Source organism: Sceloporus undulatus, chromosome 5, assembly GCF_019175285.1.
Source record: "Sceloporus undulatus isolate JIND9_A2432 ecotype Alabama chromosome 5, SceUnd_v1.1, whole genome shotgun sequence".
Classification (NCBI taxonomy): domain Eukaryota; kingdom Metazoa; phylum Chordata; class Lepidosauria; order Squamata; family Phrynosomatidae; genus Sceloporus; species Sceloporus undulatus.
This window is the reverse complement of record NC_056526.1, coordinates 44,327,201-44,351,449: the sequence shown is the minus strand read 5'-3', so window position 1 is coordinate 44,351,449 and position 24,249 is coordinate 44,327,201. Positions and strand designations below refer to the sequence as shown.

At 39.3% G+C, this 24,249-nt stretch overlaps 1 protein-coding gene across 1 annotated transcript in view; it reads right to left on the bottom strand.

Annotated features, from left to right (window-relative positions):
* CDK17 (cyclin dependent kinase 17) overlaps positions 1-24,249 on the bottom strand; it is a 101,178-nt gene that overhangs the window by 18,855 nt on the left and 58,074 nt on the right. Inside the window, exons 5-7 of the mRNA XM_042467014.1 lie at positions 15,289-15,414; positions 3,301-3,357; positions 1,346-1,460 (exon numbers count right to left, since the gene is read on the bottom strand). Coding sequence (XP_042322948.1) covers positions 1,346-1,460; positions 3,301-3,357; positions 15,289-15,414 — 298 coding nt within the window. The remainder of the gene's footprint in view (positions 1-1,345; positions 1,461-3,300; positions 3,358-15,288; positions 15,415-24,249) is intronic.

Here is a 24,249-nt window from a genome sequence, read left to right as displayed (position 1 = left end):
ATAGAAGTGTATTCCTATTTATACTGAGAAGACCAGGAGAAAGCACATGACTGCTAAGGTATGTGTGGGAAGGAGCAGAGATCGAATATACTGTAAAAATTAATTGTTAAGCTACATGTTGCAAAAGAAACCAAGGGGAAAATATAATTTGGTTCTGATTTATTGGTATAGCAAGGTAATACCCTATTTTATTATGAGAAAGTTATGCTTCAGAAGAATTGTTTCTATTGTCAAGTAAGGAAATACAGTTTGACATAAGCAAGTAAGAAGACAGTCTGCATGTGCTTCCTTATTTATTATTGCTGGGTGAGATGAAAGTCATTTCAGAAATTTTATCTGGTAAAGGTATCATTAGGGGTTGGAATCCTCATACACGTTTATTTGATCCAGAGGGACTGTCCCACTAAGGCATCTTCTACTTAAACTTTAAATAAACCATAAATATTCTCTATAGCTCAAGATAGATATATCACCTGACAATAGGAAAGTGACAAGCACAAGGAAAAAACCCAAAGGAGGACAATGAAAAAAAAAATCAATACTTAATCCCTATATGATAGATCAGGGCAGGAAGGCTTAAGACTTGTTCTTTACTGGAATCCACAATCCACCCAAAGCAATATCATTTAGGGGGTCATTTCGTTGCTCGTTTTATTCTAATGGGAGTAAGAAACCCCTGCTGATCTACAGGAAGTTACTGAGAAATATAACAGATCTAAATCTGACATACATGCCTGCCATGTTAGGCCACAGGCTTCAAAATGGAAGCAGGATTTATATGCCTCCCATACCTTCTGACAAAGAGATGCAAAAACTGAACCAAGAGACCTCATGGCCAATTCCAAAAGTCAGTGTTAAAGCTTGGGGTAGTAATAAGGAAGTCTAAATCTAACAGTTAGATCTTGAATGCTCTAAAGGCACCAGCTTGATCTTGGAAACTAAGCAGGGTTAGCCTTGGTTAGTACTTGTATGGGAGACCACCAATGAATACCAGGTTCAATAGGTTATACTGTAACACCATCTCTGAGTATTCTTTAACTAAAAACCCCCCCAAAACCCTATGAAAAATTCATTGTGTTGCCATAAGTCAAGGAGACTTGAAGGCACACACACACACAAATCAATTCTTGGGGCCAAACAGAATACATCCATTAAGTTAATAGGAATTTGGAAGTGCATACTTGTATAAATTCTATTGACTCAATTGGACCTCTCTAACCAGAATTAATAACTAGGTTTAAGCTTCAGACATTAGCTGCATTTAAATTTAAATAAAAATTAGGGCAATGAAGTTACTCGAGTTTCAACTGACACAGTGTTTGAAATGAAGATAAGATTTGCATACCTTCTCTAATGGCTGTGCATGGTGCCCCTTCTTCATGTTCTAACCTGATTTCTTTTAAAGCTACCAGGTTTTCTGTCAGCTTGCTTCTTCCTTTATATACTGTTGCATAGGTGCCCTAGGTAGCAAGAGGAAAAGGAAAAATTACTCTCAAGTTTTATTCTAACTGTAGTGGAAAAAGCACAGCAGACTTCTACCGGTCTAATAACAATTACTTATAACCAAATCCAAAAACAGGCATTTAACATGCTGTAAAGGGGTTTGAGGCAAAATGAGATTTTGTTTTTGCAGGACTTGAAATTGTATTTGTTAATATATTGCATCTTTGTTAGAAATCAACACTCATCATTTCAAAGGTTCATCTACGAAAGTATAGGTACACATGATACACTCTTAAGTAATCCTGTGCTTTGGTTTATAGACGTTTGGGAAAGTATTTCACACCAAGTACAGAGCACTGGTCTATTTACCTCAGAACTATCTCAGAACAGTCTATTTATCTCAGATCAGGATTTTAAATCCTTGAGGTTGGTTTTAGACCCACACTTGATTCAAAGCTTCCCAATGACAGCAATTAGAACTGTCCAAAGAGTTTTTATTTGGGGGCAGTATGTAAACACAGTTGGGTGTATAAATAAATAAATGAATGGCTTCCTTGTTTGTACAAAACCATAAGCTATTTTTAAATACAGTATATACATCCACATCACATTCAGATGTGCTAAGAAGGGAGAAGGGAATCACTCACATATAGGGTAACAAGGCTCTTTCTTATTTAAGTTTTTTTTTTCCAGCCAAAATATGCTCATCCAAATGCAGCCATTAACTGTTCTTACAGTCAGAGTTAAAGCAAGATCTAAAACAATTTTTATCACTAGTTTCATACAGGGTTAAATCAGACTTTTGGTTAACCCTGACGCCAAACTAATACGTAACCATGATTAGCCCAGTGGAGGGAAGTGAAACTCTAAAAACAAAAGATGAGAAGATGAATTGATCACATCAAGAGGTGCATGTCACAGGATTGTTTCACCACAGTGAAGAGATTTGAAGCATTACCAGAATCCTACCTAAAAAATCTTCCTTTTGTCATGACTCATTTTATGCCAGAACAGGGGGGGGGGGGCACACAATTTTTCTGTTGACTAATATACTTGAAGAAAAATTCAAAATATGAGCCAAAAATCTATGACACACATGTTGTGTTGTTTTGTGTACCTTCAAGTCTTTTCTGACTTATGATGATCCTAAGGTGACCTTATCACAAGGCCCCCTGGGGCTGAGAGTGTGACTCACCCAAGGTCACTGAGTGGGTTTCTATAGCCAAATGGGGAATTGAACCTTGATCTCCAGAGTTGTGGTCCTATTCTCAGACCACTTCACCACATTGGCTCTTCAATTCTAAGTTACTTCATTTAAAAATAAAAATACTCCCTTTCAAGGAACTCAAACCATCTTATTTTTCATCTAGAAAAGCTGCATTAGATCACTCACACTCTAAATCACAACATTACAAGCAATGGTGTAAATTCCAGAGATACGAATATCAATTTGTATAAGAATTCCATATTTTGTAGGGCAGTGTCTGTGATGTATAAGCAGCCATATAATATTTGAATATGCTAAAGATGATTCCCAATTAGATGACTTGATTGAAACAGGCAGCTTTCGTTCATGCTTCCATGTGTTATCAAGCAGTCGTCACTGTAACCACTGCTGAAAAGGAGAGAAGCTATATCCAGGGAAATCTTACATTTTTAGTAAACATCATGATCTTATTAGCTCTCCTTATCCCTTATATAGAGCACAATTAAGGATATTAAAAGTTAATAAAAATAATGAATATATTTTTGTCTCAGACCTTGCTACTCTCAATTGGTTGACCAAGTCATTGTTTTATCACTCTAATAGGTAAATGTTAGTATATCAATAATAAAGATCCAAAATAGCACACGTACCTCACCAAGCTTTTCCAATTTGATGTAAGTTTCCATTTTTCCGAATCCAATTTCAGACTGCAATAAAAAAAATAGGAGATTCACTTAAAGATTCTGTGATATGCAAGATATTTGCAAAGAATAGATCATCTGCTTGAAAAAAGGGACACAATTATATCCCTGAAACAACCTTGGAAACTCAGAAACAGCTTTTTGATGGTGTAATAGAGGGAATATTACTTATAACAAAACCTGCAGTCCATGAAGGTAATTTCTTCAAGCAATGGAGTGCAAGTGGTTCTGAAGGAGAGGCAGGGACAGGAAAACCACATTATTCAACCATTGTAAATCCTTGTCTTTGTTTCCTTCTCTCAGTTTTTTTTATGGGGATAGATGCTATTTGGCTATGAATGACTAGAGGAAAGTAGAGGATACAAAATATGTTTGTTTTTTTTAATGGATTTTAATGGATTCTTCCCCAACCAATGGTGCTACCTTTCCATGGTGATGGGATTGTGTGCTCCTGTGAGCCAAGAGGCTATGATGACCGAAGCTGTGCTTCAGGTAGGGTCTCTTATGGCAGAAAGGCTTTTGCTGAGAAGCCAGACTAAATATGCCAAACTGGTACTGGGCAGCAGCAGTAGTGGAGTGTGTGTGACACTGGCTGAGGATCTCTCAGAAACAATGGCAATGGCACCATAGCTAACACTTGTTAGTGTGGCGTCAAAGAAGGTATGGTAAATCCCTTTTGTATGCCTTTTGCCATGTAAGTCCTATGTGGAGACAACTTAAAATAAAACAAGAGATAGTGCCAGAAGATGAAACTCCCAGGTCGCATGGCACTCAGCAGCTTACTGGGGTACAGCAGAGGACAAATATGAGAAGCACTGTGGCTTTTGATCTAGCTGGACTCAAGCCAAAATGTTGTTCAGCAATTGGCGTATTCAGAGGTGAAAAGAAAATCTGAAGCTACACATATCACAGGAACATGGAACATGAGAAGCCTGAATCAGGGGAAGCTAGACATAGTAAAACAAGAAATGGAAAATATAAACATTGCAAGATCAGGGACTGCAGTAACCAGGACCACTGCATTAATTTCCCATGAAAGCAAAGTGATGCTCAAAGTTCGACAACCAAGACTTTTACCACATACAGAGTGAGACATGCCAGATATCCAAGAGGGGTTCAGGAAAAGAAGAGGTACTGGGCATTACATTGCAAATATACATTGGATAACAGAGCACACCAAAGAATTGCAGAAGAAAATCAGTCTGTGCTTCATACATTGTAGAAAAGCCTATGATTGTGTAGATCATGAAAAACTATGGATCACTCTTAAAGAAATGGGTGTACTACAACATTTGATTGCCCTGATGTGTAACTGGTATTCAGGACAAGAGACTACATTGGAACAGAATATGGAGAAATGGAATGGTTTCCAATTGGCAAGAGGATCATACAAGGCTGAATTTTATCACCCTGTCTGTTAAATCAGCATGATGAACATATCATATGTAAAGCAGGATTAGACTCAAAGGAAGGAGATGTGAAAATAGGAAGAAAGAACACCAACCATTTAAGATATAAAGATGACATCATACTAGTACATACTGGGTACCAGCAGAAAATCGCAAAGACTTGGAATGATTATCGTGGAGAGTCAAGGAAGAAAGGGTAAAGACAGGTTTACAGTTGAACATTAAGGAAACAAAAAATATGAACCACAGGTCAGATTCACACTACGATATAAACCAGTCTGGAACCCGATTTAAAGGTCGTTCATACATGCGCTGATTACCTCTGACATAATCCGTGGGGAGGGGGTGGTGCAAAACCCACTTAAACTGATGTTTTTGAATCCAAAACATTTACCACTTCTTTTCAAAAGCACCGGAACATGCTATTGATCCCATTCAGAGTATCCTGCTGCCACCTTCGCTCTTCCTCCTCTTCCTTCCTCTTCCTCTCGCCCCCACTGCCATGTCCCCCTACTGCTTCTTCCTCCTTCCTCCTCTTATTCCTACGTCCTCTTCCTCTCGCCCCCACCGCCGCATCCTCCTTCTTCCTCTTCCTTTCACCTCCTCTTCCATGCCCTCCTTTTCCTCTCACCCCCCCCCCCCCCCCCCCCCCCCCCCCTCTTGAATCTCCATGGCATTTTATCCCTATTGCCATTGTACCCTAAAGTGTGTACAACAACAGGGATAAAATGCCATGGAGGGATTTGAGCGTGGCAAGCATAGCGGGAACTTCAATTCAGAATGGCATCACTGAGGAGACCCAGATTTTCTCAGTAATAAAATAATAAATAAAATTTTTATTTTTATACCGCCCTTCCAAAGATCAGGGCGGTTCACAGCATAAAATCAACAAAACACAGCATATACAACAAGGTTAAAAACAAATACACAGAAACAGAATAAAAACAGAATAAAACCCCCATTAGCCAGTCCTCTTTGCCACAGAAGAGGAGAGAGGCCCACTGGACTTTAGTCGGGGAATGCAAGCTGAAATAGAAAGGTTTTCAGATCCTTTCTAAATTGGGCCAGGGAGGTGGCTGAGCGGAGCTCTGTGGGCAGCGTGTTCCAAAGGGCCGGGGCAGCGATGGAAAATGTCTTCCTCGCAGTGGAGGTCAACCTAGCCCCTGGCACCCTAAGTAGTTGCTGCCCAGATGTTCTGAGGGTGCGGGGCGGAAAGTACAAAAAGGTAAGTGTGAATGAGCCCACAGATGATTTATGCAACTTTAAAGCAAATGATGAAAATATTGAAATAGTTCAAGATTTTCCATACCTTGGCTCATTCATTAATCATAAAGGAGACTGCAGTTAAGAAATCAGAATAGGATTTGGAAGGGCAGCTATGAAAGAAGATCCTCAACTGTAAAACTATATTACTGAAATTAGAATTGTCTGTGCCATCCGATATCCCATTTCTATGTATGGTTATGAAAGTGGACAATGAAGAAAGCTGATAGGAAGAAAATCAACTCATTTTAAACGTGGTGCTGTAAGAGTTCTATGGATACCACGGATGGCTAAAAATTCAAATGAATGTGTCCTAGGGCAAATCAAGCATGAACCCTCGAATTCTCCTTTTAACAACACAATAGATTTTTCCATTCTATTGTTTTTTTCTTCTTTGCCTGTTCCTTGTAAATCTGTAAAACCAAAGAGGTACTACGGTATATGGTTCCAGTGTTCCTGACACTTATAACAACAATACTGTTTTGTAAAAAGCTAATAAATTTTGTAATTTTTTTAATAAACATTGTCTTTAGAATGTCAAACATACTTGTATAACAAATGAAGTTATACATCATGCATTTTATGTCCCTAAAGTAACAAAATTACTTTCAATCTGTAAAGAATGCAAACACTGAAGTTTTTCAATTTCCATTTTCCCTAGGAAAAAACGTTCCCTTCACAGCTTCAAAATTTCTCGGAATTTTACAACTCTAATGAAGAAATATCAACTCATTTATCTTCAGTAATTCTGGATATTGCTTCTCTTTATATGTCAGCTGCTATGTACCCAAAACAAACAAAAGTTGTGTTGGCTCAAAAACTTCATAAATGCTTTGGGTATCTAGTTCTATACTGACGACAACAACAACAACAACAACAACAACAACAATAATAGAACTGTAGCTCCTTTCCTATTTCTTCACAAATTACAGCAGTCAGACACAGCAGTTTGTTGAAAGAAGAACCACTACCTTATTTTAGGGTAAAGTTTCCAGAATTCTGTTCTGAAAGATACCATTTTATCAGTGCTTATGTTTCCAGCACAATCCTAAACAGATATTTTATTTATTTATTTTGGCTTCCATAGCAGTACCTTACACTTGCTTATACTCAACTGCACTTCCCATTTTGATGCCCATTCCCAGAGTTGGGAGAGTTGTAAATAAAACGTATAATTTTATCATATAAATAAATAAATAAAACATGGCCTGGGTCCAGACTACTTGAGGGAACGCCTCCCCTCATACAATCCTTCCCGTACACTCAGGTCCTCTGGGAGGAACCTACTACAGCCGAAGAAAACCAGGCTGGTGGCAACTTCTGAGAGGAACTTTTCAGCTGCCACTCTGAAAATGTGGAATGACCTGCCAGAGGAGATCCGCCAAATTACAACCTTAGAGGCCTTTAAAAGGCGATAAAGACAGATTTCTTTCGGCGAGCCTTCCCAGACTAACCTCCAAAATGAGAACCTGAACTGCTCACCTGCCCACTGTCTCTCCCTATGATCACTCCTGTAAATATTTTTCCATGCTCCTAATTTTAGCTGCAATCTCTATGCAACTGGGTGTAATGTGTGACTCTGTTACTGTTATTATATATTATGATGTTTTATTTGTATTTTAGCAGAAGGAGGGAGGGCTAGGGTATTGGGATCATGTTACTACTGTTTTTAAATGTTATACTGGAATGTTGTTACCCGCCTAGATCCTTGAAAGGGAAAGGTGGGATATAAATTATTATTATTATTATTATTATTATTATTATTATTATTATTAATAATAGGTGTGTGTGTGTGTGTGTGTGTCAATACCACTTCTCAAAAATCCATTTAAAAATCACAGATGTAGTAGTCACAGGTGTTTGAGGAAGCAGACTGCTGGGCTGTGTTCAGATCTGTGCCAGCATCTGTCACATTCAATTCTGGACTTTCTTTTTTCAGTAAAGGATTAGCCCTTGTAAAGTATAACAGATGAAAGTACCTGTGTACTGATACAGACCATTCTTTCTTGAACAACCAATCCTCACATATTGGGGTTCACCAGGTCAAAAGATGCAGCGTCCAATCAAGTTTGAGTCTTTGTATATCACTTCTCTCAAGGAAAGCACAGTTGCTGAAGTAGTGGGATTAGGAAGGAATGGTTTATGTTCCTTCCAATGGTAAAGTCTCATTGCATATGCTACTCAGTGTATGGAGCAAAGCAACAACTATGAATGTAGAGTATTTTAATGGCTATAGACATTTATTTTCTGCCTTCCTATGATAAAATCAAACCAAAGGTGACATACAAACAAAAATGCAAATCACTAATAATAATAATAATAATAATAATAATAATAGTGAATAAAAGAACAGCAATAAAAACTTGATAATCAAAACTGTATCAGCAAGTGCCAACTAAAAACAATCCTCAGAAATTCTAAACAATGTCCATATGAACAGAAAAGGTTTAGAATTAGGTAAACAAAGGGTCAGACAAAATTGTTCTGAGAGCCCGATCCATCTGTTTAAGCTAAACAAAGAAAGAAGAATACCGTCATCAGTTCTTTGTATGCTCCCAAGTCCTATCACTCCCCCAAATGATCTTCAACTAATTCTCAAGGGAAGAATCTTGTGGTGGGATATAAATAATGCAACTGAGGGTGGCACGCTGGCAGGCACTTTGACCAGTGGGACTGGTCTGTCAAAGTATCTGCAGGTTTTTGCCAATCTTAGTAACAACATGTCAGTCAGATAGAGTTGTGACTTATCATGGAAGTCCCTGAATCAGAATAGCAGTTTCTGCTTCTTAACAAAGACATGAGCCCTGAAGATATATGCTGAAATTGGCCAAAGACTGGCCTGAGGATGGCAGCTTGCACTCATGTGAGCATGGGAAATGTTTATGCTGACAGGCTGTTACATGCCTGGTACACACATCTGCTTTTAACCTCTGACATGTCAGAAGCTGGGAGTGCATTTGTAGCATCTGTTACCAGACTATATTGTCAAAAGCAAAAATAGCAGAAAGTAAGTACCAGAACCAAGTTTTCCATGCTGCAAGAGAACATGTTATTCTTCTTTGCAAGGAAGCATTTTCTACTGAATATATTTTTATATATTCATTTTTCAGTTCTGAAAAGTTATTATTACAAAACACCCTCTTTGAAAGATAAGAACAAAATGACACTCAAGGAAAATTTTTCTGCAAAAAAATAAATGTCAGAAATTATCTGAAAGACTCAATGATTGATGAAACTGTCACAGCAAATATCCAAAACTATTTTGCCTTCTTGACTGGTTACCAGCAGGGTTGTCAGGTGTGATGGATCGCCTACCCAGGCTGACCCTGCAGTTCCAATCCCATCTCTCACATTGCCCTTTTACCCTCACAATCCTTCCCTGGATGTGGTACCCAGGTCTCAAGGTGACCACTATCCTAGACTAGTGGATGTGTTGGCTGTTGGGTTCAAAGTGTTAAATAGTGGCCAGCCCTCCCTAACAATTATTAAAGTAAAAAAATTCAGACAGAGATGGAAAATATAAGAACACCTCTGTTTCAAACAAAGGAACATTTCTCCCTAAACTCTCTCCACCTTCTCAGCTCCCTAAATTCAGATCTACATTGCTCTTTTCCTAAGTGGTCTATCTTTATTTCTGACTGGCTCTGTCTTGCTTTACAACTGCCCCTAATTAACTTCCCAAGGGTAAAAAGGTGGAGAAAAACTGCTTTAAGATATATACCCCCCCGCCATACCATAGTACCCACCACTGCATTTCATGAGTTGTGATTGGCTGGCTCCAACCAGGCTTGCCCAGCTTCTTGCTTCACACAATGCCCACAATCTCAGAAGCACCACAAACAACAAATTGACACCTTGCCTTGTATCTTGTCTGGCAGATGGCACAAAGTTGTGCCTAGTGATAATATTTAAAATTAGGAATTTTGTAAGTTCTTTGGCATCATTTTGCTTTGCTCCATCCTTTATATGCTTTGTTATATTACCCTACATTTTCCTTGACTTCTCCATGGGTCATTTCAAAAGCCATAATTTTGGCCCCCAAAATCTGCCCTCAACTTATACATGAGGTCAACTGATAGTCGAGTATATATGGTATACATGAGGTTGACTTATACATGAGTATATATGATAATTACATTCATTAGAAGTCACTACTTTTTCCACTGTAGTCCTTTAAAACAGTTTCCTAGAAACAAGAATGTCTTGAGATGAAATGAGATACAACCTACCCTCAAGCACACTATACAAGGTTTATTTGATCACGCTGATACAGGAGCAAACTGTATATCCCTTCCAAACAAAACAAACTTTTGCTGTGAAAAGGACCTCAATGGAATTCTCAAGCTATTGGTTTTGCTTGTAAACAACATCCCAGTGGTTATAACCAGATATATTTACTTTCTGTTCTTTCTCAAACAAGAAAACTCCAAGGCAGCTCACAAAGATGACATGAAAGCTACCACCTGGAAATCAACAGCAACAGTCAAAGACACTCTTTACATCTCTCAGCACAAAGGCACAAATCAGTAATTAAAAAAACACCACCTAACAGTCTGACTTTTAATGGATCAGTTATGTAATTAAATGCATTTAATTGCACAGATTGCAGCATATGCACTAAAACACTTCCATTCAGACCTGTTTACAGCCTTCATCGTGCCCTTTTATGTTGAGGATAAATTTTCAATTATATTTTGGGGATAACTTTTAATGAAACAAGACCCATCTCACACTGCTAAAAGAAAGCCATCTTTTCTATTTTGTTTCTTATAAAGTTAATCAAATCAGGCCCCACCTGGAATATTGTGTCCAGTTTTGGGCACCACAATTCAAAAAGGACATTGAGAAACTGGAGCATGTCCAGAGGAGGGCGACTAAAATGGTGAAAGGACTGGAAACCGTGCCCTATGAGGAACGACTCAGGGACGTGCGGACACACAGCGTCTGCTACGTCAATATGGCGGCGGCCGTGTGGAATGGCCGCCGCCATATTGTACGTATTCACTACGTACTAGGGTTAGGGGGGTGCAGAAGCACCGCCCCTTCCTAACCCTAATACGTAGTGAATACGTACAAAATGGCGGTTTGTAACCCGCCTCAGATAGGTAAAGTTGTTCAGGCCGTCAATAGGTTTAGGTGAAATGTAGAACATTTGGATGAAATGTAGGACATTCAAGAAAAGTGGCTGACATGACCCAATAAAAGCTAGAAGCATATAAATGTAAAACCATACTTCTTAGCCATGATCAAAATGGAGGACATTGTGGAATCCCTCCTCCTGAAGGCTGAGATGGGGGACATGTACAGGAAAAGGAGGGAAAGTCTGGTCACCCTACCAAGGGGCAAGGCGTCCCCTTCCTCTCTCCTTTCTTTCTTTCCTTTCGTCTTTCTTTCCTTGCTCCTTTCCTTCCTTACTTTCCCTGCTTCCTTCTTTCCTCCCTCCCTCCTTTCTTTTTTCCTTCTTTTCTCCTTCCCTCCCTTTCTTCTTTCTTTATTTCCTTGCGTCTTGCTTCCCTCCCTCCCTCCTTTCTTTCCTTCATTTTATTGCTTTTCCCCCTCCCTTCTTCCTTTCTTCCTTTCCCTGCTTCCTTCTTTCCTCCCTCCCTCCCTCCCTTCCTTTTCTTTCTTTTTTCTCCCTCCCTCCCTCCCTCCCTCTCTTTTCTTTCTTTTCTTTCCTCCCTTCCTTCTTTCTTTCTTCCTTTCCCTGTTTCCTTCTTTCCTCCCTCCCTTTTCTTTCTTTTTGGCCCCGGGCCTCCAGTAATCCTTTGGTGGGCTGCATCCGGCCCCCAGGCCTTATCTTGGGCACCCGTGTTATATGGGAAAGCTGACTAGTTCATGCACATTAAAGTTATACTGGTGTTTCTTGTAGCAAATTAATAATGGTGACTGTCATATATATGTTTTTAAAAGGCTGCAACACCTTGAGGTCTTTTCCAACTCTACTATTCTATGATTCTATGAGAGATGTTTCAGATGCATATGCAAAGTTGTTAAAGACATACATACAACAGTGCCACTTGACAGACCTGAGATGGGAAAATCGGGGAAATACCAGTGGACACACTTGAGGAAGCTGGGTGTGGTTCACAAAAACTCATGCTATAATATTTATGTTAATCTTAACAGTGCCATAGGGCTCTTTGATATTTTAGCTACAAGAGACCAACATTACTACTATTTTTGAAACCTCTCTCTCTCTGTGGATTTGCTGTTCAAAGCTGCCTGAACTATAGTCTAGAAAGATTCATTACTGAGTTCCTCTCTTAGGCACACAGAGGCAAACCAATCTGGCATTCAGATGAGATTTCTCTGTGTGCTTTACATTGCAGACAGGCTCTTCTTGAAACTTTTTTTTTTTTGGGGGGGGGTACCTCTGACCAGCAAAAGATGGAACTGCTTCTGGCAATCCCTAACCCAGTCCCTTATGTACACACAAGACCAGCTAGCTGCAAAGAGCTGTGAAACCTGGTGGAACCAGTTTTCAAGTAATGTGGAGGTCTACAGGGAAAGGGTTGAAAGTTCTGTGACATGAGCAGTCAGACACTGGCGTGATGTTAGAATCTGACCTTTCCTTGTGGCTTGTATGACCAATTAATCAGAAAGCAAATTTTAATCTCAGATTAAGCTCTCTCTAAGAGATTCACATTTTATCAGATCTTTCAGTATGATGACATGAATGCAATGAAAAGAACTTTGATTTTAATCTTGCATAAAGACAGACAACCAGTGGTGTTTCAATTAACTTGTTTGAGAAATGTTTTCATACATATACAGAATTTATAACCAGGGCATTTCATAACTTGGATTTCTTGAGGAAACAAGAGAAACCTCAGCTATGGATTGAGATTATGGCTGAAGTCTAATCACAGGAAACACTGAGGACAGACAAAGCCTTGAAATCCTGAGTGTAAAGAAGTGCATACAAATAGCGAGAGACAAATGATGGTAGTAATGTACTATTTACAGGACTGCTCTGATCTGACATCCATCTAATTCAGTCTTCCCCAATATTATGCCTTCCAGGTGTGTTGACTGCAGCTCCCACAACCCCTCAGAGCATAGCTGGCTGGTAAATTCTGAGAACTGCAGTCCAACATATCTAAAGGGCACCAGGATAGGGAAGGATGATCTAGTCCATCAGCAGCCAGCCAAATGCCGTTGGCAAGCGTATAGGGGTGGGAGGAAGTCAAAAGCTGAGCCCTGCTGTCAATTCCCAGAGTGTGCTACTTGGGGGTAAACTACTTTTGAACATGGAGATTAGATTAGCTGTCATAGCTAAAATCATTTATGACTCTGTCCTTCACAGCTTCATAGTCAGTTCCACAAGTTGATTACTGGTTGTGAACGTACTTCTTTCCATTACTCTTGAATTTAACGCTACAGTAATAATAAATGAGCACAAATTTAACATCAGAGCTGGCAATATTATGTTTAATAAACAGCAGGGGAATATTTCAGTCTTGCAGAACACTTTGTAATTGAAAAGCACTTCAAAGAGAGGTTATAATGTGAAACCAATGAATTATAACTATTAAGAGATTCAGTTCTCAGTTCTATCACCTGTGGCTTTAATCTGGACAAGGTTTCTTTCCTTCTTGCTTTCTTTTTTAAAATCAACTACATGTGATAATCACAACACCAATGCTAGGCAATTTACATTATAATCCATTATAAATCCAGGCAGTTTATATTATAATCCAACAACCATTTTGTGAATGGACATTATTAACTAGGGACAGTTGTCAGTGGTATGTTTTGCATTTTACTTTCCTTTGACTGCACTTATTTGCAATCTAGTGGTCACACACACACACACACACACAAATGCCAAGGTGTGGGTGGGAACGCGGTACAGTACAGGTACTTGGTTTTTTTACCAACTATTTTCCTAATAGTGTTCAATATTAGTTACTTCTTTCCATAGTAACATCTCATTGACATGAAAGTTTTCCACACACACAAAAAAGCAATTTCCTGGATAATTTGTAGCTATTTTAGACCAGCTATGTATATGTTAGGTCATTGTTTCTCATAATTTCATTGTTCAACCTTTGTAAGAAGGCTGAAGTTAATTTACAACCTTAATAATAAGGTAATATTATTCCATAAAAGTGCTTTCATCTGTTTTGTCAGACTACTATAAAATAGTGTCTTCATCTTTCAGGAAATTTGTACAGTTGAGGATGGAAGGTGGCAAAATCATTTACTCAGTAAACCAAGTGGATTCTTAAACTAGAACTGGTATTACAAGGGGCATTATAAATTTAAAATATCCATTAAAAAGTGGATGGAAGTCCTATACAGACGGGCCCAAAAGGCCAGCCTGTGGGAGGGGTCAGGGCACAGCATCCTGATGATGCATGCCCTAACTCCTCTCCCAGGGCGTCATGATGCTGCACACCATTCCAGACAATGCACGGTATCATGGTGCGCCTCCGGCGCTGTGTCCAAATAACGCAGTTAAAAAGAGATGCCATATAGCGACGCCCCGGCAGCTATGATGCTCTTTGGAAGGTGCAAAAAGGAGTGCTTTTTGCAGCTCCTTTTTGCGCCTCCAGAGGCCAGATTGGGGCTGCGGCATGAGGTTGCCACGGCTCTGATCCAGCCAGGAAAGGGGTGGCCTCCCGACGCCCTTTAGGGGGCAGCCTGTCGAGCCCCTTAGTCCTTCCATCAAATTATATCAGAGTAATGAGACCTCCTACTTTAAGGATGAGTTAAAAATAATGAAACAAATGGGAAAAAAAGAATGTCATACCTTCAAATAAGTAGCAATTTTCTGTATGTGTTTATATGGATGTGTGCGTGTGTATATATATATGTGTGTGTGTGCGCGCACACACACACACCAACTAAATTGCCTTGGCAAAAGCCTTCATGAGCCAAAATCCCCATTTTGTAGATGCACAAAAGTTCATCTATAGTAAGTGGACAGGCATATTGAGTACAGAGAGGAAGAAAATTTGGGAGGAGAAAGCAGTGGTGGATGAGAATTTGTTTTTCTAGGAATTGAGTCCAAAAGGTCATGCAGTTTCAAGATAGCAGAGGATGTGTCAATACATGATGTAGAACAGAAACAAGTACAAGATATAATCAAATGAATTATGTCACAATGCAAACTCAGGTGCTACAAGATATTTTGTTGTTTTTGCTGTAACATTCATATTCCTCTGACAGCTGAACTGTAATGCAAATATTACCTATGCATGTGAGCACTCAGCTTATCTGTCAACTCTAAAGGGGATGGGAGAGAGAGAGAGAAACATACCAGTGATGCTCTACGAGATCGCCGACTCATTGGTTGGTCAAATGGTGGACTATTTATCTGCAGCTTTTCAAGATATCCATCAGGTATTCTGATGTCTGCAGGCAGTGACAAACGTTTGTTCAGGTCCTGAAGGAGTAAACCACAACTGTTACATGGGTTCAGCCAACTCAAATGTACAGTTAATTAAAAGAATATTTCAATAATGAAAAAAAAAACCAGCTGTTTATAAATGAGCGGCTTGTACAGTAATTAAAATTTGTGCCATAGATCAGTTTGCTATTGGACAAAATCTTTTAAAAATGGTGAGAGACGGTTGGTTTTTCTGACATGAAAAAAATTGTTTGCTTGTTTGTTTTTACAAAAAATTCTTACGGTTTTTTGATGTCAAACAATCAGTGTCAGTGTATTTATGAGGCTTACATAACAGGTTTGCTAGTAGATATTCCATATGTAAATGGTTTTTTTGTATACCTAACTCAGCAGTGTCAGGAAAAAGAAAGAAAATGGAGCCAGGGAATACGCAAACTGCTTAGGAAGCAGTAGCAAAACAAATTATGATGCAACCAGACAAGTTCAAACAGAAAGCGAAAGAAGACAGAATGAACCAGAAAACTGAGCAGAGTAATCAGAGGAAGGAACTGGCAAAACCACCTCTGAGTATTCCTATGAAACCTATGGGTCACCATAGGTTGAGAAGAGACTTGAAGGCACATATACACACAAGCATTAATGATATAAATGGATTTCATGTAGCAGAAAAAAAGATGAATTATTAAACACCCTGCAAAGAGACCAGAAGCCCAAGATAATTGCTCCAAGTTCCCAAACCCTCCTTAGTATAGTAGCGTTGAAGCACATAATAAATCATGCTGACAAGCATTTAATTATTTGAGTCTTTCTGCATATTTCTTATGGTCACAGGCCCCCATACGAAGGGGGAATAAATGGGATGCCACATCCACATGCCAATGTCATCAAAACCTCATAATATCACTAATAAGGGGCAGAGGGTGAGGGAGAGGAAGGAGGAGATTGTGTTTTCAGAGTTTGCGTATGTCAGTTTGATTGCCCAAATAATCTATTATAGGTTAAATGAAAGTGATTTGTTCTCCTGTATAAGTATCAGCCTGAATCACCCATCTCACTGGCTTGAACAAGCATCAGGAAGACATTATGTCAGTAACAGCCACAAGCTGCTTGCTAATAAGTTACAGCACTGCTGATCAGTGAAGAGCACTTAATATGGCTTGTTTGCTCATCATGTCATCCACTGTACAGTTTAATTTGCTGATAAGCTGAGCCTAAAGCCCTTACAAATAAACATACAACTTACATACTATTTAACTGAATCTTTCAAATATCAAGAAACCTCCACATATAATCATGTCAAACACAGGTGCATATCTGCCTATATCTGTATTATATAAGGCTTTATTGCATCAGCTCCCCTCTCCCCCCAAAAAACCCTTTCCTCCTTGGGAACTGTCTTATCATATCGGATTTTTGAAAAATGACAGAACTAGAACACTTGCAGCCAAGGGGATACATAGTTTGAAGAATCTTCAAATTGAATATTTCCAAATAAGAAGAACAATGTTCAGAGCTTTCACATAATGCTGCTGTTCTGTATTCCATTCAGTCAGCTAGCCAGTTACATCTTATTTCCTTATATTCTCATTTCTTCTCCCATCTAGACTTCCACCCCACAAAGTCAGCCAGCATTCTGTGTCTACTGAGGATATTCAGTCCACACTGAATATCACTGGAAAATAGGAAGGTTTTCCTCTTTAAAGTTTCCCCTTTATGAGAAAAAAATATTTCTCATACTTCTGGAAATCTTGGTTTCCCCAAGGCTGCTCCTACTTCTCATCTCAGGCAATACTGGTACCATTTTAACTGTATAAAAGAAGAGATTCACCAAATATTGGAAACAGTGATTTCTGTTAAGTGCATCATTTTATAGTCTTTTTAAATTAATCAATTATATTACTCAATTTTGGGGGTGTGAGTTTCGTAAGTGTTTACACTGGAATGACCTCCCCCTCCCCCATAACTCACTTTTATGGATACAAATGAGAGTTGCCCCCTATCCATTGTGCACCCCAGTAAATCTACCTAATGCTCACTTCAAAGTATTGAAATACCATGGACAAAACACAAGAGAGATATTGTAGAAAACACCTGTTGAAAATATATTATTCTATTTAGAATTATATGTTTTGTTTTTTAAAAATATTTTATATTTTGTTGTGGTGATACTGAGTTGGAGCCAAAAAGCTGTGAGGAGAAGGGCATGTTATCTCTAGTACTCCTTCAAAAATGCTTGCTCAAGAAGAGCTCACACAACTGGCTGCCTCTACATCTCATGATAAGCCATGGTTTATGATAGGAATGAGTTGCAGCCAGAGGTTTTCAGGAGGCGCTTTGACAGCTTTTATTTCTAGTTTTAGACAACTGCAATTTGTTATGTCATCTGGTACAAAGCAACAAACTGTGATCAATGCTGACTGGCAGTAAAAGAGGGCAACTCCACCAGGGCCTGAAGCCTCCCTCAGCAGGCAGCAGCACCATCTTCACAGTGACCCAGAGGTGAAATGGCAACACTTCTGATTCTGGCTAATTTTATATCATTTTTCTTCTTTACGAAGCTTTTTATGTGGAAGTGAGGAAACAATGCAACCACTACTTTTAAGTGCAGTTTTATAGTGGTCTAGGTTTTTTAAAAATTGTGGTGGGGGCTTTGGGGGTACCCTGGTGGCATGGGCCACTGTAAAAGGAGTTGGGGGCTGTATGAGCCCCAGGATTCACAAGGTTTAAAATAGGCCAACGTGAAGCATGGAATATCCAGCTTGCAAATTTATACTAATCACCATTAGTCTCTAGTATATTGGTTCCTAAACTTTTTTGGGTTATTGCCTCCTTTCCTCTTGGATGACAAGCCTATTTTCCTCTCACCAACACATATTTCTTGATATTAGGTCTATTTCTACTGCACGTTCAAAACAGACTATTTCAGTCACTGCTTCTTTTGCTACCTGGCCACCCTGGGAGCAGCAACCAAGTAGCTGGGTGAGCAGAGACCGAGAAACCTCTTGTCTGTGCCAGCCTTGCAGAAGAAGTGTAACAAAGGGGCATGGTGGGTGCAGGCCACATTGGGTGACACTGTACGTGGGCTGATGCCACGACCATCACCCTAGCAACACCACTGATGCTCCCTAAATGTCTGGAGGAAATGGGACATAGCATCAGAGAACCTTGTAAGACACATGGAGCTCAGCAGAAGAGATGTGGCCAGAACGGAGGGCAAACAAGGCCTCTCATTTCTCTGCCCACTGAGCTTCAAACACCCTCTGGGAGAAGAGGAGGAGACAGGGCAGGACTTTCCAGGCTCCTCCATCCTCCTGGTATGGACTGGTCCCAAGTGTGAGAAACAGAGAAGCAGGCAGGAGAGTCAGGGAGCCAGTGAGTGTGAGGAAGGCTGCTGTGGCTCATTGACACAAGAGACTCCAGCTTTGGGATGGAGGAAGAATCCAGGTGAGGCTCACCCACCCAACTTCTTTTCTTGGATGGCAGCACAATGGATCTTTTTTTATCCCACCACTGCCACCAACTATGTGAAAATGATGGCCACTATCCCACCAAGTCTTCACTGTGAAATTCGAACCCAGGGCTCGCTTAAGTGTCTCCTGCATGACAACTCTCTTTAGATGTCAGCACTCTGGGCTTCAATCTCCTCCCCCACCCCCAAGCTTGGCACCAACTATTCTTTGACTGCCACACACCCACTATCTAATGTGCCCCAAACCTAAAGGACTTTGTAGCATTTTTAATATATTTCTGAAATCACTTCAGACAGCTGCTTGCTGAAACAAAGGAAGACATTTATTTGCAAGTCAGGCTGAATACAGTATCTCTTTTAGTGGATGGTGTTCACAAAAGATATGGTGTATAAATACTTTATTAGTTACACAGTTACACAGTTTCTTTAGCTTGTTCTTGTAATTTTTTCTCTGTAGCTTTATATATGTTTCCTTATAGACTAGGTTCTCACAGATCGTTTATTAAACTTCTGGTTACCTGTGACTCCACCAGTCACCAAGCACTACAGGATGCTACAACAATTTAATTAAGGACACTGTTCATCCCCTTCTTGGGAACCTAAAACCCTTTCTAACTGCCCTCACAGCAGACTAACTTAACTTCAATGGCTATTCACTCCTCAGGGCATACTAAACACCAACTACTTCCAAACCTGCTCCTCCCTCTTATATACTCACTCTTGGGAGCATCCCCCACCTTATCCTGGCTTTGCTCTTATTGCTTTGTGCCAAGGCTCTAATCTCCCTGTTGTCTCCACACCAGGATTTCTTCCTCCTCTTAACTCCTGAGAAAGAAGCCTGTTAGAATAGGAAACAACAGCCTCCAGCTTCAGGAGTGAGGTGCAGGAAGAATCCAGGGATTCTGCTTCAGGAGTCAGTCTGCCCCAAAATGGCACCACTTCAAACCAAAGTAACAATGCCGTGCACCCAAGCCATGCAAGAATTTCCCAACTATCACTACTACTGAAAGATGTGTCTAAGGGACTGAGCTCATATGGAGAGGTGAAGAGCAGGAGACACCACCACACAAAGCGATCAGCTCAGCTATGCGGTGGTATAAAGGAACCCTGAAAAGAAGTTTCATCCAACGCTCATCCCCACAATGGTCCTAAAGGCAGCTGTCTTTCTTGCACATTAGTACTTTGACTGAAAGACCCCTTGCTGTCCCCTTTCCTCCTCACTGTCCCCTGATTCCCCCTTCCTCCCCCCTCACCCAGCCGGATCTTTCCACCACCTCCAGGGAGCCATAGTGCCCACTTTGGGAATCTAGCACATCTGGTTTAGACGAGACAGAAAACTGTGTTGTAACTAAAGTTGAAGTGCATGCTCTCAAGGTAAGGTAGAGAGGGAGCATGCGTACCCAAGGTTTGCTAAGGCTCATTCTCTTCACAGTAAGCTGTGGCCCATGCTATAACAGAAAGGCATGATAAAACAAAATCTTTCTATTTGCTCGACTGACCTTGCACAAAGCTCTAGTGCACAGGATAACATAGCCATTCCATAAACAGAAACCTGCACATGCAGGAAGAAACTTGGGGATCCCAAACAATCATGGAATTTTAAAATGATAAAGATTATAGTTTTGTATACCAGGCTGGGCAATGTAATGCAAAAGCAATGTCTAATCTAAATAAACAAGATGTCCTTATAAAGACATATAGGCAGTAATACTAATCTAGGTGTAGAAGCCAGACAATTTTCAAACATGAATCATGGTTCTATTTGTTGGCTCACTGTATCATCAACTATGTCAGGAAAACACTCAGCTAATGACAATGAATAACACTTCTCTTATGTAGGAAGTAAAATTTTCTGTCACAAAGAAAGACTTACAAGTGGTTGTCATCGCTACAGAAATTACTCTGTGTTGTTTTAATGTTATCCTGAAATTTTTTAAAATATCAAATCCTACAGCTCCTTGCCTACCAAAGCAATAATAATCATTTAAATGGCATGAGACTCCTACATCTATTCCAGTCCTTGAAATTACATATAGATTTGAAAAAAATCATATATTGAATAATTAAACTTCCAGTAGTGTAAGCCTCAATTTGTGACTGACTAATAATCTTGCCAAAATTACTTCCACCTATGACAGGCACAAGACCAACCAAGAAAGAGTAGGACCCAAAGAATTTTACCAGCACCTTCATAATAAAGAATTAAAACTTAGCATAACTTTTTTCAGGATTCCTGAGATTCTAACACTCGGGAATGGGCCAAGTGAATGGGCCAAGTCCTTGTACACAGCTCTGTGAAGCAATACTGTACTAACAATATTGTCTGAGTATGGGACTTTAATAGAACACAAGCTCTAAACAAAGACTTCAAAAGGCTATCTCAAATCCCTTCCTTAAAACAGCTAGCCAGGAGAGTAAGAAACTGCTTTGGCTTGAAACTCCCATATGTTCCCTTTCCTTTTGCAGTGGTCCATAGTCAACATGGTGTATTGGTGACTGCCTCACTAAAACTTTACTGCTGGGAAGCAAGTGTCTTTGGTTTTGTCTGTACAGGAACTTTTTTGCCCTTTGAACTTCTGAGCCTTTTCCAGGTATCATGGGCTCTCCCTGCCCTGCAGCCCACCATACTATTACTGATCAAAGAAACACGTTGCCTGTTGAACGAATTGCGTTATTCACAGTTATGGTAGCCATTTCAAAGGATACAGCCTTCTTTAATGGTTTAGTCTGCATAAACCAATATATCCAAAGCAGAAGGATACATCTCAAAAAGGTCAGTAAACATTAGCTAATGAACTTTGTAGAGGGAGCACATTGCAATACACAAATGGAGAAATCATTACCTCACAATGGATTGAAAGACAATAAAGATTACATTTAACTATTAAAACAGTTAGAGAATTTAATGTTGTGTAAAAATAGAAGAATGCAAGAAGAATTACATGTGTTTTCAGTTGCAGCATGAGGATCATGAACACAGATCCATACAGCATGGACGTCATACTGCACTTTTACATTTCTTTCCAGAATCTAGATGCAATATTCCATTCCTGTCCATTCAGGATTTCTATATGTGAAGTGCACAAGTATTTTATGCCTCTGACTTCAAGGTTTTGCTATATAGCTTTTAAGGTGCTTCCACAACCTGTCTGCATCAGGAGGAGAAGTATATGGGGGAGGTATGGTTGCATATTTGTGAGTGTTTCCTGTAACCCCACCACACCTTGTACAGTGACAAGAGGTGGAAACTATTTGGTACTTTCTTCAAGGACATATTCATACCATCCCTCAGGCTGGTTCTACCATAAACTTTTTACACATAAACAAACAAACCATTTAATGAAGAGTTAAGACTCTTTCTGACCCCCTAAACCAGTGGTTCCCAATCTTTTCTATAGCCTGCATCCCTAGGAAAGGTTTGGTTAATGTCACACCTCCTACAAAATTAATATCACATTTGAAGTTGAAGAAGTCCAATTTCTATTTTTTAAATCTCTTAAATACCACATACAGTACTGTGGGTGAACAAATCGAGCTTTCCTCAAGTGCATAAAATGGCAATCTAAACTGAGCAATTAGATTCTAACTTATTCAGAAAAAAATTGGAAACTACTATAAATTGTACAATTCTCTCCTTTTGATTAAATAAACAACGAGACTACTATCTATGCAACACAATAACGTACTACCACTTCTCAGGGCACACTGGGAGCTGACTGAGTGATGACTTGTAACTCATCGTTCAAGAACACAAATCTCTCTTTGTAGCATCCCCTGAAATTTCATTTTGCATCCTTTGCAGTTGTGGGCATAAGCACTGCAGGTTGGCAACCCTTCCACTAAGCCCAGCTTCTGTCATTTTCTTATGGATCAGCAGATAGTGTGTACTTTTTCTTTCACAAGGACTGTGACTAACTTTATGAAGGTGGTACTTAGCTCAGTAATGAGACATTCCTTTTGATTGGCTTGGTAGGATAATCTTTTAATTCTTCTATAAACTGCAGACTGAGACCATTGTGGCTCAGTAAGAAAACTCACAATTCAAACACAGTAATCTATAACGCAATAAAATAATTCTGGAATAAAGGGATGTTCCAATTTTATCTCTGCAATCTCAAATTCTTTATTGAAAAGTTTTAAGAGCAGAGTCTCATTTTTTTCTCAGGACATCAAACGCTTGCCAGAATTGACATCACCGATAGTGCTAGCCAGCAGATACATAATTAAATCATGTCACTCTGATTTCAATGGCATTAGAAACAAGCAGAGAGAGATGGAAGAACCTAAGGGAACTGACAGGCTACAAGGCAAATATTACAAGTGTTTCTACGATGAACTGAATGGTTATGTGCATTGTTAAAACAGCTAAATCTAAAAGATGTTCAATATGGATATGTAACTTGAGAAGAAACAAGATAAATTTCTTTCTTTCTTGTGTTGTCTTCCAGACTTTACCAGTATGCCAAAACCTCTATTTCCATTCTCAGTAGAAATATTCAAATAATAAGTAAAACAGAGAAGATAGTAAGATCAACAGGGGGAAAATTATATTGGTTTTATTCATTTTGATTCAAATTTAAAGGGCTAACAAAAAGATAATATGCAATAGTATCCATGCTTTTCACAACATGTAACATTATTTATAACAACAATTCTTTTGAGAATTTGCCATAAAGGAAACATTGTATTTTACTACAATATATTAAAAACCCAATTTTATCATCTAGTCTTAATGCTGTTTCTTTCAAGCATATGGTAAGATAGCTGGAATGTATACAGAATTTTTAAAATGAAGGAAATTAGGTGTTTTTTCCTTCCTTCCTTTGTTTACGTTCATGCAAGATTCCATTTGTTAAAACAGGAATAGAGAAAGGCTGGAAGAATGAACTCTCCTACTGTGTTTGGTTTCTGAAGTGTTATGCAGATTAGTCAGCAGCTTTAAATGTGAGTAAGAGTAAGACACTAAATCTCTCCAGAGGTTATGCATACTACACAGAATCCTATATCCTCATTTTTCTCAGCTATGATCCATCATTTCCAGACTGCTGAAAAATCCCTCCACTCGTTTCACCACACTCTGAAATCCAGCTATAGAAAAAAAAAACTCACACATATTGCAAAATATTTACCAAGCTCCTGAACTCTCTAATCATACAATTTTGAGTTGTTCATTACTAATTAAAAGCCAATGTTAGATTCCTTGTTTTCAAAAAAGACACAACAAGTCTTCTTTGTTTAAGAGAAAAGTATGACAACCTAGAATATCAATTGTAGGAGTCCAAGGTTGGCTCAAGGCAATCAAATTATTGGCTTCTTTGTATCCCCATGGCTAGGAGGTATGGCTTGGAAAATGAGGTGGCTTGAATAAGCAGATTATTCTAGAAGTTTGGTCTGGAAATTAC